This window comes from Cyprinodon tularosa, unplaced genomic scaffold, assembly GCF_016077235.1.
Source record: "Cyprinodon tularosa strain WSP-4 unplaced genomic scaffold, ASM1607723v1 ctg313, whole genome shotgun sequence".
Lineage (NCBI taxonomy): Eukaryota > Metazoa > Chordata > Actinopteri > Cyprinodontiformes > Cyprinodontidae > Cyprinodon > Cyprinodon tularosa.
Window position 1 is genome coordinate 971,928 of NW_024039023.1, and position 16,815 is coordinate 988,742.

At 38.7% G+C, this 16,815-nt stretch overlaps 1 protein-coding gene across 2 annotated transcripts in view; it reads right to left on the reverse strand.

Annotated features, from left to right (window-relative positions):
• Positions 1–2,323: 2,323 nt before the first annotated feature.
• The window catches only part of lhfpl2a (LHFPL tetraspan subfamily member 2a), a 77,069-nt gene continuing 62,577 nt past the window's right edge, over positions 2,324–16,815 (reverse strand). For both annotated transcript variants that reach the window (XM_038292517.1, XM_038292516.1), the window contains exon 3: positions 2,324–3,619. In XM_038292517.1, the coding sequence (XP_038148445.1) occupies positions 3,363–3,619 (257 nt within the window). In that variant the 3' untranslated portion in view covers positions 2,324–3,362. The remainder of the gene's footprint in view (positions 3,620–16,815) is intronic.

A 16,815-nucleotide genomic window follows, 5' to 3' on the forward strand; every position in this document is an offset into this window, starting at 1 on the left:
GGAAGGAAGGAAGGAAGGAAGGAAGGAAGGAAGGAAGGAAGGAAGGAAGGAAGGAAGGAAGGAAGGAATTGAAAAATAGCTTAAATCAATCCAAAGGGAAATTCTTTGTTTTTTTACTTTCCAGGAACTTGTTTATAGCCTCAGACAGGAAGGATATTCTGTAGCAGTCTGTCTTACAGCAGATCTGGAAAAGCCTCTGACTGAAACACGGTTGCTGTTTAACAGTCTTCTGAAGAGCTTTATCATGGTTCTACATCATGTTCTTCGCTTTATGGAAAATTCCTCTTTGTGAAATTATGAACAGAATATTCTGGAGAAATTCTTCCCTTCAGTTTTCCAGTTTGCTTTAAACCTGTTTGCTCTGAGGGTTAGAAAGCGCAGCAGAGAGAGAAACTAGCCTGCAGCCATATTTCAGTAAAAACATAGCACTGAATTCCAGATCATTTTGTTGGGTCTATGTTAGGGCTTGGAGTTCACATTTCTCATAGAGAAATGGCCGTCTAAAGAGATAGATGGAATTTCCTCCTCCTCTTTCTTCTCCTTGCTCCAGGTCTACATCCTTAGCGCTTCCTTTTCAACTCAACTGGCACTTATGAAAATACTAGTATTATTGTTTCTTCTTTAAAAACTGTTAATGAGTTCCTTCAGGGTGGGAAAAAGACAGCTCGCTATAGTTGCTGTGGTTCCACATAAAAAAAAAATTCCTAAAATGAAAAGATTTTGGCAAAATCCTTTCAGCTAATCAGAAGAAGCTATGTGAAAATGCTGGCATTTCATCATATAACATAAAATAAGCACTGCAATTAGCACTGCAATTTCATTGTACATATTCTAAGTTTTGCTTCACTGATAAATTATCTCGCTGCAGGACGCCTAAGTAGGTTTGGGAATCGTTTTTCTTTATTTCTTGTGAAGGAGAAGAGATATCAGATATAGAAAACCTAAGTTTTTTTTGTTTGTTTTTTTACTTTTACCATAAAAAGGTTAAATTCGTCCATATCACTGACCAATGTTCCATATACATCATAGGGAAGTTTAAGGTATATCTACATTATTACAGTAATATTTTTATTTCTTGAAAAACCTGATTTATACATTTGGACGCATGCAGTAAACAGAAAAATGCATAATAAATTGCATGCAAAAGGTTGCTGTTTCACAAATTATACAAATTAAAATTCTGCAAAATTACATTTTCTTTCACATTTTTTCAGAATCATAAATTATCTGCCTTTAAAAACACAGAAATTTCTACTATTTTATGGTTGAGTCTTTACTACGGAAGAGGATTAGGGCCACTGAAAATAAAAAAAAAGTAAACTGATTTTTAAATTTTATTTCAGTTTAACATGGGAAAAAAGTCAGAATTCTGAGATTAAAGTCAGAATTCTGACTTTAATCTCAGAAATCTGACTTTAATCTCAGAATTCTGACTTTAATCTCAGAAATCTGACTTTAATCTCAGAAATCTGACTTTTTTCTCAGAATTCTGAATTTTTTCTCAGAATTCTGACTTTAATCTCAGAAATCTGACTTTTTTCTCAGAATTCTGACTTTAATCTCAGAATTCTGACTTTAATCTCAGAAATCTGACTTTTTTCTCAGAATTCTGACTTTAATCTCAGAATTCTGACTTTAATCTCAGAAATCTGACTTTTTTCTCAGAATTCTGAATTTTTTCTCAGAATTCTGACTTTAATCTCAGAAATCTGACTTTTTTCTCAGAATTCTGACTTTAATCTCAGAATTCTGACTTTAATCTCAGAAATCTGACTTTTTTTCTCAGAATTCTGACTTTTTTCTCAGAATTCTGACTTTAATCTCAGAAATCTGACTTTTTTCTCAGAATTCTGACTTTAATCTCAGAATTCTGACTTTAATCTCAGAAATCTGACTTTTTTCTCAGAATTCTGACTTTAATCTCAGAATTCTGACTTTAATCTCAGAAATCTGACTTTTTTCTCAGAATTCTGAATTTTTTCTCAGAATTCTGACTTTAATCTCAGAAATCTGACTTTTTTCTCAGAATTCTGACTTTAATCTCAGAATTCTGACTTTAATCTCAGAAATCTGACTTTTTTCTCAGAATTCTGACTTATTTCTCAGAATTCTGACTTTAATCTCAGAATTCTGACTTTTTCCCCATACTATACTGAAATAAAATAAAAAAAATCAGTTAACTTTTTTTTTTTTTCAGTGGCCCTAATCCTCTTCCATACTTTACTAACATTTACTAACCGAAGTTTTTTAGTTGCTGAGAACTTCATTCAGATATATAAGAATAAAGACAGAAGAATATAAATACCTACACCTCCGTTTTTTTTTACATGAAAATAAATTAAACTCTGAAGTTAATGATTGCAACATGGATTAAAAAAAATATGGACGAGTTCAATCTCCCAGTGTTTACATATTTGAGTACAGAGAGCAGTTTCATCCATTCATGGAAAATTTGAGAAAAGACCTGGCAGCTCCGCTTGCTTCATCTCCTCCCTCACTCAACCAGATAAACACTGACGCCTCGTTTCTTTTCCCTTCTCTTTATTAGTTTGGCAGAATCAAATCAGAACAGATACGAGACTATCTGTGACACACACATCCACACACACATACTCCCTGAAACCAGACAGTACTAACAACAGCAATACTTCATTTACTTGTGTCCTAGTCGTTTAGTCCGAGTCTTTAGTGGAGGGATTCCAGGCTGCCAGCTCCATGAGGACAGCGTCCTCCGACTGTCCCCCTGCAGTCCCACTCCATCCTTCCAACCAATACATTTCAGCGGTCTACAAACACATCATAGTACATTCTGAAAGCTCTAAAGGACATCCACTCTGACCTAAAGGCTGCTTATTCTGACTGAGTAGTGGTTCCCTTCATGAGTTATTACTCATATATGGCACACAGTTAAAAAGATCCAGGTTTACTAGTCATGATCTGGTGACCAAACCACCAGGACATACACCTTTTTTTTTTTTTTCACGAGTGGCTTAACTGATGTCAATGAGCCAGCAAAGGTAAAGCTGACCATCATTCTGCAATCATAACTATGTACAAAATACATATAATCACATTTATTTACAGAACATGTGGCGACAGGCAGAGCCGCTCAGGGCACCCACATGCATAACATGAATACAATAACAAACACAGCACCTCTAGATGTCATAGAGACAAAGACGGCACAGAGCGGAGGAAAAAAAAAATATAAAAGTTGGCACTTGTACATTTCTCCCACATCAACACAAGACGGAGACAAAATAAGAGTCGGTTTTAGTGGTAAACAATGCCACGGCTTCTCCCCCGCAGGGCTGGATCTTTATCTGGCCTGCCTTGGCTCCTCATCAGATGCGATTGGCGCCTCACAGGAGGCAGATCAGACTCTTTCCCTCCTCGATCTCCTCCTGGACCTTGTCGCTGGACGTGGCGATCTCGGCCTGGGCCGAGAACACGGCGCAGATGAATGTGAGCACGGTGCCGCCCATGGCCGTGTAGAAGGCCCAGCCCATGGAGCAGAGCCCGGCCCGATACGGCGCGGCGTCCAGACCGCAGTACACCTGGACCTTGTCGGAACCCCAGCCAGCAGGGTACAACATCAGACCCAGAATCAGGAACAGACCTGTGAGGAGACAAGCAGGTCAAAGGTTATTGAGGGCTGGTAATGAAATACAGACCAAACAGCAGCCCTGTTGCCATGGCACAAGAAAAATATGACAACGTATAATGTCAACCTGAGTTTCTGTCATCTTTATTTAACATCACTTTTACAAGATGGAGATAAAAATCCAAGTATGATTTAGAGCTCAGATATCCAGATGTGTGGTTTAGTCATTCGGCAGTAAAGTGAAGTTGAGAACCCTTGACGGAGCATTTCATCTAACAGTACACAAAGCTTTTTGGGACCTGCTGGTCCAAAAAAAGGTCAAAAAATACCTAAGGCCAAGTTTCCCTGCCAGGTTTGGAGTTCAGGTACGCATTTTTGCAAGTTGTAGTAATGGAAAGCAATGTATCCAGGTGATAATATTCAATACAGAAGATGCTGGGGTCAGGGTGTTTGCACAAACGCTGGAAAATAAATGTTTTTTACAATTCAAGTGTTTATACATGTGGTCTTGTTATATTTACTTGTTCTTCTGTCTGTTTGGTTGGCTGATATATCCAAAGTATCAGCAAATGAGCCAAGGAAAAGGAAAAAAAGACAGATTGTGTTTATCAGCTAGTTTTTAGTTTTCTGTTTGCTTTGGATGAAAATAACCAGTGAGCTGCTTCCAAATATTGATCAGAATCCTCTTCATTGGCAGAGTTTTCATTCACAAAAAAAAAAAAAAAAAAAACAGGTGACAAAGTTGGGAAATATCCAATCTTTCTACATTCAAACATGTATGTACTAGATAAAAAAAACAAAAAAAAACAAATTGCTTTTTTGGAAAGGTGTAGAAACATTTCATTGATCTGACATTAAACTCATTTTATGTCAACGGAAATAAGAAAACTTGTAAGGCAGTCTTTCATGTTGTGTCATCTGGAAATTCAGATGTTAGAAAGTCCTTTATGGACCAATGTTGATGCTGTTAATTATTTAGGTTAATATGTTAATTATCATTGATGATGTTTGAGTTTATTACACCTTAATATTAGCTGCCTGTTGCGTGTCAGAACTGATGTTTTCCCCAGTAGTTTATCTAATTAGGACAGTTCCTCTGGCTATATACAGTTATAATCTTCATTTAGTACGTAACAAATATTTGGGAATGCAAGGAGCCTTCAGCTAAGAACAAAGTGTAATATTTTGATAAGGCTGGAGCCATGGATGTTTCCTCATCTGTAAATGTGTATGATGGAAAATGTGATGATGTGGCAGACTGGAGATGTATAAAATGATTCTTTAACCGTTTGTCGAGGCTCCTTCCCGAGAAGTGAGCTCAGTTGGTAAGCAGCTGCCTTCTGTAACCCTAAGCAACTTCTCTGATCTGAGTAAGATTACAACCTGTTCCGTGTTTTCCAATTCCATGGCACAGTTTGGCAGCTCGCTTAACGATTCTCTTAACGATTCCAGGCAGCACCAGAGCCGCTCTGGGAAGGAAGACTTACGTCACGTTTTTTTTTACGCAAGTTACGCACATGACGTTCAGTAAGCAAGTACAACGTCACCGGACATAAGTCTAGAAAAGCAAAACAAAAGCGGTCAAACCGATCGAAAGATTGGCTTCATTTTTAGGAAGAGAAAGATGGCAACAAGGCGCTTTGCAATCTTTGCAAAGTTGCAATAACATCCGCAGGGAAATATATCCAACATGCAGAAACACCTGCGCACACAACATGGCATTCATTTTAACGAATGCCGTGTTTTTGATGCTTCTGGACAGAAGCTAAAGTTACGACCAGCATGGAAGGCAACTCTGGTGGTAAGTAGCTAGTTTTATATCACCGGCTGTGCTTAATGTGGTTCCTAGTAACTCAGATGCCATTTCTGGAAATAGACCAATTTCCTACCTCTATTTGAGGTTATTAAGGGAGTGGGGCTTTCTCTTTAATTAGAACTACTGGTAGCTTGAATTTTTACATGATTCTAGCAATTGCAATGGTTTTACCCAAACACCCTACAAAGTTGCTCCGCAGATCAGTGAGCGAGAGAAAGGTAACGCTCTTTTATTTAAATCAAGGGGAGATGAGCTTATTTCCTGAAATTGTCCAGTAATGCTTTTTCATTAAACGGATGCCTTCTCCATTAGATTTAGATGACTGTGACGTGATGGGTAGCCTGGCTGGCTCAGAGGCTGGCAGCTCCCGTTCACTACCTTCAGAAATAGAATGGCCCAGGCGAAGGTAGACGAATGTCCCAGTGCACTTACCAAGTTCATTGTTTCACAGAATCGATAAGAGAATCGATAAGGAATCGAATCGCTTCACAGAATCGATAAGGGAATCGGAATTGTGAAAATCCTATCAATTCCCAGCCCTAGTCATGTCTCATGGTTATTTAATACATAGAAGTTATGAAGTGTTATTTAGAGAGTTTGTCTCGACTGACCACTTTTCAGGAAAACAAACTGGAGAGCTTCAAGGTGTAGACACAGAGCTTTCCTTAAAAAATGTCATGCATCAAAGATTGTGTTAGAAGAAAGTCAAGGAGAGATTGGCCTGTTTTTCCATGTTGTCTTTGCACAAGATATTGATCTCACCCAAACCATTTAGCCTGTTCTCTAAATTACAGACTACCTAGTGCAGACATGGCTTTAACATGAGAAGACCCTATATGATTTGCTAGCAAACGAAAAATGTATTATCTAGATATGTGCAGATGGTCAACGATGAAAGAAAGGTTGAATGATTCCTGATTTTTCTCTTTGCATTTTTTTTTGGATTACTTCAGAAATCAGAGTGCAATCAGATTTCTTTGTGTTTGCAACCGTGCTCATTTTTAAAAAGAAGACAAGTGAAAAAAACATAGCTAAAACCAAACCAGTCCTTTTTTATTAGCTAGCCACTGTTTGCAACGCAGTACACCTAGCAGATACTGGATGTTAGAAAAGTAGCAGTTTGACGGAACCATTGTTAAAAGTTAAACCTATTTCTCTTTTATTACATGTGTTACATTTTCCTTGTGATGGCCATTAGCAAAGTACCGTAAATCCTCTAATATTGGCCTGTATTCCATTAGCAGCCTGGTCTCGACGGAGGTAAATAATGGCCGGACTCGTATACAGGCCGGGGCTATAATTAGAACCAACGTTTTTTCCTGGGCAGTCCTCAATAACTTGCAATACTAACATACAAGTACCACCGGGGGGCAATGTTTGCTAACGAATCCAAGCCATTAGTATGGGAAGTCCCATCCTTACACAGAGATCGTAGCGGCCTTACACAATCGTTCTGATCTGAAAGACAAATGTGATTACCGGTAGGTCTGGTGGCAACCAGGCAACGTTAAAATGACAGAATTTCGTTGTTCTGAATTTCCCTTGAAATATATGATACCTGTAGCCTACTTCCACTTAGCCTGCCTCAAATAAAATTTCACTGCGATAGGCAGAACAGATTCCATAAATTTTTTTTAAAACTTTGTTTCGCAAGTCAGTTTGGCCAAGATTCCATTCTGTGTCCTTTTTTTTTTTTTGCATTGCCGTGCAGAAAAATTGCAGCTGCTGTAAGATGTCTGAATAATGCTCTGTATACTGGTATGGTAACTGTACTTTTTCAATAAAGGAACCTAGTATTTTATAGGTTCAAGGAGATGCAAAATCTCGTTTTTATTCATTCCACTGGTAGTCTGTTTTGATCAAAAAGAAATAGAGGACTGCCTCTAATTCTGGCCTCCTTCCAGTAATGGCCTGGACCAAGATGCACCTGAGTTAAATAAAGGCCCCCTATATTAGAGGACTTACGGTAAATGACTTTCTCTCTACATGTCCAACAATGCATAAAGTCCTATTATCTACAGGGATTACAAATGGCCCCTGCTCTAAGAGACTGCAGACACATTTTTGTGAAAAATAAAACATTTCCTGAAGAAGTCCCATCACGATAACTAAAAAAGTCGCAACAAGCAAGAATGATTTCCTGATTTCCTACTAAAACTGCAACAGAACATAATAAAAGCAAAACTTTTGGGTGTTACAGGAAAGAGCGGCCCACGCTTGAATCTTCACACGCAATCCCGTCAAAGGAAAGAGGAGAGCAACAGGAAAAGGTAGCGGACCCTACCGCCTGGTGTCAGAGGGGTCACTTCCTGTGTTATTGTGACCGACTTTTGTTGTTGTTTTGAACAGATTCTGCCTTAGCGCCTCGACACATTACAGATGCATGTATGGATTTATTGTCAGGATGTTTCTGTCTTTTCCCTGATGGGTCAGCTGGCCAGACAAGAAGCTTGCCACCAATCAGAACTCTGTAACAGTAATGCTATTACAGAGACAAAAAGAGCCTTACAGGAAATGAGGATTTCAGCTGTAATATTTTCACCCACTCTTTTCATACCAAGACTTACTTTGTTTCTTGAAAACAAGGAGGTAAAGCACTCTCTCCTAATCTCTCATCCTCTATCCTCACTTCCTTTCTTTCTCTGCTCTTAAAGCACCAAATATCATATTAAACAAGGAAATGAAAACTAGGTCATAAATTCTTTCCACATGTTTCTGCACTGCCCCGGCGTCCAGGCCAGGCCTGGTGATGGATTGAAGGCATGGTTTTAATTCCCATCCCCACCCCTCCAACGACACCGCCCCCGAACACCCCCCACACACACACAGACATATGCAGTTATTCCCAGCCCCCATCATGTCCTCCACCTTGAAACTGATCTCTCTAACCTAATATCAGACTGAGCTCCACCCTCGTCCAGTCTTATAAACCCCTCTGCTCTGGCGGTTGTCTGCGTTACTTCCAGTCTGCCCATGATCAGCCATCAGTCCATCTCTGATAGCAGCACGTCTGTCCTCCTCTTATCTTTTAGTTCAGGGACCAAATCGGAAGCAGTATTTAATTATTTTTTTTTTTTGTGAGAGAAGAAGAAGTGAAGGACAGAGAAAAAAAAGAGAAATACTGGAAATAGCATGAAGGGCTCTTATGACTTTATGGTTATAGTCCAGTGTGCAGATGATTTGGCGTGCACAGTTGATATTTTATATTATGATGAGACTACTTTATTTTGGTTGGGTATATGAAGTGCAAAATTATTGTTTTTCTAAATTTTTCGAGACTTCAAATGAGTGAAGAAAACCAGAAAGCAAAAGTGTTTATATTATAAACTAGTATATGTATTGTGAGGTAATATTTAACTTTTTTTAAATTAAACTTTGCATCTGCTTTCTAAAAATAAACTCAGTTAGTAAAGGGATTGTTTACTTATTATTCATTATTAACAACAGACGTTTCTCCTTGGCTCTACCTTTGCCACACTGTTGCTCTACCTTTCTTATACCTCATCCAAAATACTAATCCTGAGCTATTTTCTGCATTTGTGCTGCTATTAAAGGGTCCATTGAGTTTCGGTAGTTATCAGTTGCGCTCCTCTCAGTGGTTGCTTTTTAATGTACCCCGAGCTTCAACTGAGTTGGGAAAAACTGCATTCTCCTACTCTGCACCTTGGGGATGGAATAACCTCCAGAAAGAGCTCAAATTAGAAACTCTCGAGTCCATTAATGAATTTAAAGCAACCATGAAGAATGTAGTAATTGAGATATGTACTTGTTTTTCTTGAGATGCTCAATGTGTTTTAACATACTGCTCTGATTTTATTTATTTATTTTTTTTTATTCTTTATCTTTTATTTTGCAAAATGTAATATGTTGTAAATATGTATGAACTTCCTGTGGTTTGGCTGCTACCTTGGCCAGGTCTCTCTTGAAAAAGAGATTCTGAATCTCAATGGGACTTCCTGGTTAAAAAAAGGTTAAATAAAAAAAATTTAAAAAAAAGGCTTCGACTGCTGGAGGACATAGGGTTACCTTATTATCATTATGCATCATTCTCTCTATAGTCTTTCATTCTACAGCAATTGTTTGTTAAACTCTAGCTTTATGTTTTCTCTGCCATCAACACCTTTGTTTATAGATGTTGGAGCTTGGTCTGTTTTTTTCAGTGTAGTCCTGTTTCTCTGACTGCAGTAAACCTTATTTGATTCAAATAAATAGGCAGCTATGTAATTTTTGCAAATGCTTTTAAAATGTATTAATAACAACAGTGTTCTCCGACTAATAATGTTATTGAATGTGACACCAGACTACCGTTTGCTTGGAGTAACTCCAAGGCAGCATGGCCTAGTTTTTGAAAAGTTCAGCTGGTATCTTTTCCTATTTGATTGATTTGATCTGGCATTCATTGACTGTGTGTAGGGCTTAACTTTTATCAAGTGATTGTTAAATATAAAAAAAAAAGGAGGGCAGGATTGTAAATGGAAAAGACAACACAACACCTGCAGCTGTAAACAGCACATTTTTACAAGAAACAACATGGAGGATTTAAATTCTGTCAGGATGCCCTCTGCTACGCTGCCTATTCCTCCAGCTCAGGCACTCAGCCTAAAGCCGCACTATAGCAGCATTTTAAACGATAAAGCTACACATGAAAGTGTAACCCAAGAAAAGAAAATTAATTACTTTTACAGTAGCAGTCATTCAAAAGTCATTCAAAATGACTGCTACTCCCTGCAAAATCCCCTCCAACTTCCAGCCACTGGCCTTCTCCTGGGCGTGCATTTTCATTAATCCGATTCCTCCCTTTCACTGAATTACAGGGTCTGACCAGGAGATGATGCTTCTCTTTAGATCTTAATGTCCAGACATCATGACAGAAAGAATATTTTAATACAAAGATTGATGTTTAAAAAGGAATTGTAGAGGACCAGCCAAGGGCCCATCAAGGAAAGTGGGGAAATTTTGAATGGCTACTACTGTATATAAGAATTCATAGGTTTGATATAGTCCTGAAACAATCAGATTAATTATGTTTAACTGGTTATTAAAATTATCTTCAACTAATTTAGTAATCGACTAATCCTTTACTTCAAAACATAGTTTTTGGCTGGAAGAATAACCCGATTAGAGCAGCAACAATACCAAGAGTCAAAGAACCCTTGGCTATCCAGTTTTCAATAGATTAATCGAAAAAATAATCTACATTAATTGATTTGCAAAATAATCATTAGTTGCAGCCGTTGGTTGATCTTTCTATACTGTTCACACAAAGTTAGATGTTAAAGGAATAAATTTTCAATGAAAAGCTGACACTATTTCATCCAGATAGAACTCTTTTAGGCCAGCTAATTTATAACATGTAAACTTTTATGATTGTTCTGCTTATCAGAATCATTAGGAACTGGAATCAAAACAAGGAATTCAAATGACTACCTGGATAAAGCTTCCTCTAAGGAAATCAAAGCAAATATCATGCAATAATCTTGCAGCATTATGGTGCTCCAAGCTTTCCTTAAGATGAATGTAATAATAACTTCCTTATCTAACCCGGTGGGGCCTAGTTTTATCATCACTGTGGAACAGCCACACCTGTGGTGTAAACAAATATATCCAGGAAGGCTGTAAAAGTCTCAACGCTCCCGTTTTCCTAGTCGGAGATGATGTGTCTGCTTTTTCTGCGTTAGGTGGAATTTGCTCTGACAGTGACACAGTAATTCAATAAAATAGCTTAAATTCCAGTCAGAAGGTGTTTCATTCCCTTTGCTTTCAGTCTGTAGCCAAAGCTGTAATAGTTTCTATGACTCCAGCCTGGAGGAAACTTTATGGTGGCTAATAAAGGCACACGGCAGCAAACACACAGGAATCAGACACAGTTTTACAGCTGAGTTTGTTTGGCGTCGAGGTCTGTAATCCTTTTCCTGCTTGACTCAAGTCTGCAAGGCAGGCGTTTCAGTAGACTTTGAAATAAATTCTCTTATAGGTAGTCTAACTGCTTTATAACAAGCCTTCAGGGGGCCTTAAAAAGCACTCCGACAGGATGCAAAGTTTAGCTGACTGACCCTCAGCAGAGGTCTGCTCAAGTCATTCAATTACGCCCAAGTCTTAAAAGCACACAAGCTTAAACCATCACTGTTAGCAGGATTCGAAACGAGGCGGAAACCGGGACGCGTGTCACAGGGTTCTGGGGGACATGGGGGTAATGTGGAGATGGGGTTAATGGGATTGGGAGTCACTCCAGTGCAATGACGCGACCATCTCTGGCAGCTGCATCGCAATCTTCTCATCTGAGGTCAATCGCTTTCCCAAACATCTGCCGTCTGGTTCCAGTTTTCTCATTACCCTGGTGACGGTACACTTTCTGGAAATAATCATTAACCCCAAAAATAAATCAGCATGTTAGTCACTTTGGCAGATATTAGTTGGAGTGATATCACCCAACAGCATCTTGGGAACCTGACGGTTCTGTTAAAAACAATTAAGCTCACTAATTGATAATTGATAATGGAGGTAGAACAAATCAAAAGAAACATCTCCCAGTGACACCACAGGCCGGCTCCATGAGTTCAGCTGTAGGGATGCAGAGGAAACTGGGCCGCCTCCTCTGATGTTTGAAGCGCCTCTAGGCTCGCTTCCACTTCCACATCCTCATCCTCTCAACAATAGGACTCAACAATTATCTCTCTTTTTTTACACAAATCTGCAGAGAGAGGGTTTCTCGGTGATGCAACACGCTCTAACAGCTGTGGGTCTAGTGTTATCTAACCTGTTTTCACTTGTGCACCAGCAGAAGTTTCCAAAAGTCCTTCCCCTGAAAAATCACCTGCAAACATTTAATGTAGCAGCGGTACTTTAGTTCATTTAATTCCTAATCACGATGGCCAGTGATATAAACCGGATCAACCAGTGAGGATCACTTTAGTCTTCAATGAATTTGTAATTGAAAACTTCTGGTGCAACTCATTAACCCTAATCTATGCATTGATTTATCTGTTCCAAATTATATATATATGTAAATATATATATAAACTTTTCCACTTGAGGAGTTCTGGATAGAGTATATTGACTGGCATAATGTAAAATGTTCATACATTTTTTTACAATTTTGGTATAATCACTGCTCTAAATGGGTCGCTATGTCACCTAAAGACACGTTTTAGAGTCTCTACACTCCAGTTAACAATTAATCGATTACTAAATTAGTTGATTACTTCAATAATCTAAATAGTTTTCTTTTATCTAAAGGGGAGGCTTTGGGTCATACAAGTAAATAATTAGGCTCTTCAACAGGACAAAGATCCAAAGTACAACCAAATTGACAAATCGATTCAATTCAATTCAGTTTATTTATATAGCGCCAATTCACATCACACATCATCTCAAAGTACTTTACAATTCACCAGAGCATTCAGTCAAATTGGTTCAAAGTTTTCTCTCTAAGGAAAACCAGGTGATTTCATCGACTCATTGACTCCAATGCAATCCCTGACACTAAGCATGCTTGTAGCGACAGTGGAGAGGAAAAACTCCCTTTTAACAGGAAGAAACCTCCAGCAGAACCAGGCTCAGTGTGAGCGGCCATCTGCGGAGGCCGACTGGGGTTCAAGGAGACAGAAGCAGAGATACAAAAAAAGAGATATAAATCAGGCTCCTTGACTCGCCTTTCCAAAAAACACCTACTGTAACTCTATCAAACGTGTCAGCAATGCTTAAAAGTCAGGGCCAACAAACCACATTTAATGAGCTCTAAGAATTAAATCAAGAAGAAAAGCCAAATATCCAGCCTGGGCTATTATAAAATTATTTTGTTGCAGCACAAAGCATGTGATTGAAGAGCAACTCTCATTGCGACTCATGAATGTATCTGAGCCTGTCTTTGATCAGAGAAAATCTACACTGAAAAAAATTATGCAACTGCATTTGGCATTGACTTAATATTTAGTTACTTTAACACAATTGTTTTATGTACTACCCTGCTAACATGAAACAATTGTGTTAAAGTAACTAAATATCATTAAGTAAATGCCAAATACGGATGAATTATTTCAGTGTATAAAAGTTTACAGATATAAAAGTTTCCTGCCTTTCCACCCAGTTTTTCTTCCACATTTATCGATTTATTAAATGTTAGCATTCAGCACTGAAATGAATCATCCAAAGGCATGATTACTGTTTGGTTTAAATGTCACTTTTTTATGTGTAACTGTTTGCAAAACATAATAATTAGAACACCTCTTGAATTTTTCCAGCCTTCTTTACATCACCGCCACAAACTCCAGTGTATTTGACAGGGATTTCATTTCCTAGACCAACACAAAGTTATGCAGAATTGTCACGTGAAAAACATTTTTAAATAAATGCATGACTAACAATATATTCTGTTACAATTGGAAGACATGTCTGGCATTTTAAGGAAAAAAACAAACATTAGGAGTCTAAGTTATAGCTTGCAAAATGCCTTGAGGAGAAACAGAATACCAGAGGTGGAAAGTAACGAAATACATTTACTCAAGTTACTTTATTGAGTAGGTTTTTTGTGTATTTTGTATTTTTCAAGCAGTTTTTAAAATCGGTAATCTAAATTTTACTTGATTACGTTTTGAGTGAAGTATTGTATTTCGTTACATTACAAATTCTATCCATTACTGAGTAAAAAAAAAACTTTGGAAAACAGAAAGGAAGACAAAAAATCGGGCCCGGAAGCACTACAGTGAGTGACGTGATCAGCATGTAGATCTAGGCTACCAGGGGCCAAGTCTTTCTGTAGGAGATTGGGAACGAGATGGAGGTGGATCAGGAGAGCGACGACGGTTCAGAGAACGTTTCACTAGAAATGCTAGCTGAAACATCGAATTCTGCTGCCCAAAAGGACGAAGATCCTTGGTCACATTTGAAAGACTGCTTTTTATTTAAATTCAAGAGGGCCAACAGTACCATCATGCAATGCCAGATGTGTCTGCCAAAGGTGACGTTCAATAACTCCACATCTAATCTATTTTCACTACATGGGAGAGATCCCCTGCCCCGTTCAACAGTTTGTTTGGTTTTTTTTTTATGTAACTAAGTAACTTTTACTTAAAATACATTTTAAATGAGCTACTTATTACTTTTACTTGAGTAATTTTTCTGATGGGTAATTCTACTTGTACTTAACTAATATTTCATCCAAGTATTGGTACTTTTACTTGAGTATCACATTTTAGAACTTTTTCCACCTCTGCAGAATACTAGCAATAAGATACTCAGGTGAGGTTACATGATATATTCTTTTTAACTTATACGTATAAGTGGCTTAATTCCAAGCTCATCTGTTAGTATAGTCAAAGTTAGGGGTGTAAATAATAATCGTTTTGTATCGATGCATCGATCCAACAGCGACGATCCGATGCATCGACACGTCCGCAAGATAATCGATTCATGTTTTTTTTTTTCTTCCGGTCTATTTTTATCCATTTGCTCGTGGGCGTAATTCTCCTCCCGTGCTGCGGTGGCGCTAAACCTATTTTGCCCTCCTACCTCGCTTCCTGGTTATACTCTTACAGCAGTGTGTTGCAGTGAGCTTGACACAGACATTTTTAAATTATGCTCAGTATTTAAGCGTGGTCTGTGCTACACGCTGTGGGTCTAGATACGGCCGAGGCGGCAAGGAATTGGGGGCGAGTTTAGTCTGACGACGGAGGGACATGTGGGCCAAAAAAAGCGGAGATCCAGGTGGAAAGAGGGTCCCAGCGTTCTCGCGCACCTCGCTTTTCTAGCGGGTCAAACTTCACGAGTTGTTTTCCGCAATTTCGGTCATAAAAACAAAACAAGCTGGCCTCCTGTCTGCGGCACTGTTTGCGGTCAGATACAATTTGGGAGAGGTGCAGCGGAGCGTCTCTCAAGGGGGCGGGGCCGTCTGGAGCAGAGGTATTGAATTGCACGCATTGCACTGATTATGTATTTTGCAGTATTTTTTGATACAACTTTTCTACTTCGGTTTTTTGCTGTTGTTTCTAAAAAAAAAAAATGCATAACGATATTACAGCTTACATTGATTTATTTCAAAATTGAAACTTTGTTTAGCCTGTAAGGTGTAAAAAAAAATAAATAAATAAATAAAAATTAACCGATTAATTGAATCGAATCGTGGTGTATTCTTGAGTATCGAAAATAATCGAATCGTTGGGTCAGAAAATCGATACTGAATCGAATCGCCATGATGGATGTGATTTACACCCCTAGTCAAAGTCCAGTCCTAATTTAACTCAAGACTTTGAAGCAACACTTAACATACATAAGTTGTGAATAAGTTTAATGAGCATAAATTAAAATAACACTTTAGGTCCAAACTTCTCCAACATGAAGCTATTTTAAGGTCACTTTTAAACAAGTATTTGTCCTGGACCATTTGAATGGGTTTCAGTGGCTTCTGAGGCTTTGGTTTACAGCACTTTAGCATGTCCTTCATCACCCGCCCAGCTTTTCTGTTTGGCCCTTCACCAGATAAACAACAGCGGGGGAGGACGGCCATAATCACCAGGGGGGTTGGGAGCGACAGTCTGTGAAGAGAGAGAATGCTCCTCAAGGCATGACCTCAAGGCCTCCTCCCCTCCATAATTCACCCCATTGCGTCAAAGCGGCCCAAGATCTGCCCTCAGACACAAGACGTACACCGCTCACACATAAAGGCAGATACGCATGCGTATGTCTGGAAGGGCTCCAGCTGACTGGGTAAATATTTGGGCGGCAGTTGCTTCAGGTGGCGACAGAGCCGCTGCCTCGTCTTCTTTCATCTTTCTGCTGGGGACAAAAGGCTCCAGTGGAATAAAACACATAATTCCAGCAGTGGGAGTCATGGTGCCAGTAATGAAGCGTTTATTTTGGAGCGGAGCTTCTCATTTACCTTGATGAACGCTGGAGGCCACAGGAATGAGCAGAAACAATACAGCTCAGATGAACTGAGGGAACTCTGTTTATATCCGAGCACAAAGGGGTGCAAGTCAAACCAAACAGAGGTAGAAAACAAAAAAAAAGCATTGATCCTGCATATTGCTTTGAAGAAGTCTTCATACCATTTAAGTTTTTCACATTTTGTCATACAGCGCTACAACCTTAAACTTTGATGTAGGGGTGGAAGAACGCATTATTTAAAAAAAAAAGTATAAATTATCTTATGTGCAAAATACAGCGTAGGCTTTTATTTAGCCCCTTTTCTGCAAAACAGGACTTAGTGGTTGTTTAGAAAATATCAGTTAACAATGCTATTATGAAAATCAAGAACTACTGCAGATAGCCAGGCCAGGGGAAAGGTTGTTGGAAAAAACAGCGTGTGGCACAAAATTCACCAACTTAATACTGGAAATAGGGACCGCTATTCATCATTCAGCTTCATTTCATCTCTATTCTCCAATTCTGGAGTATTTAA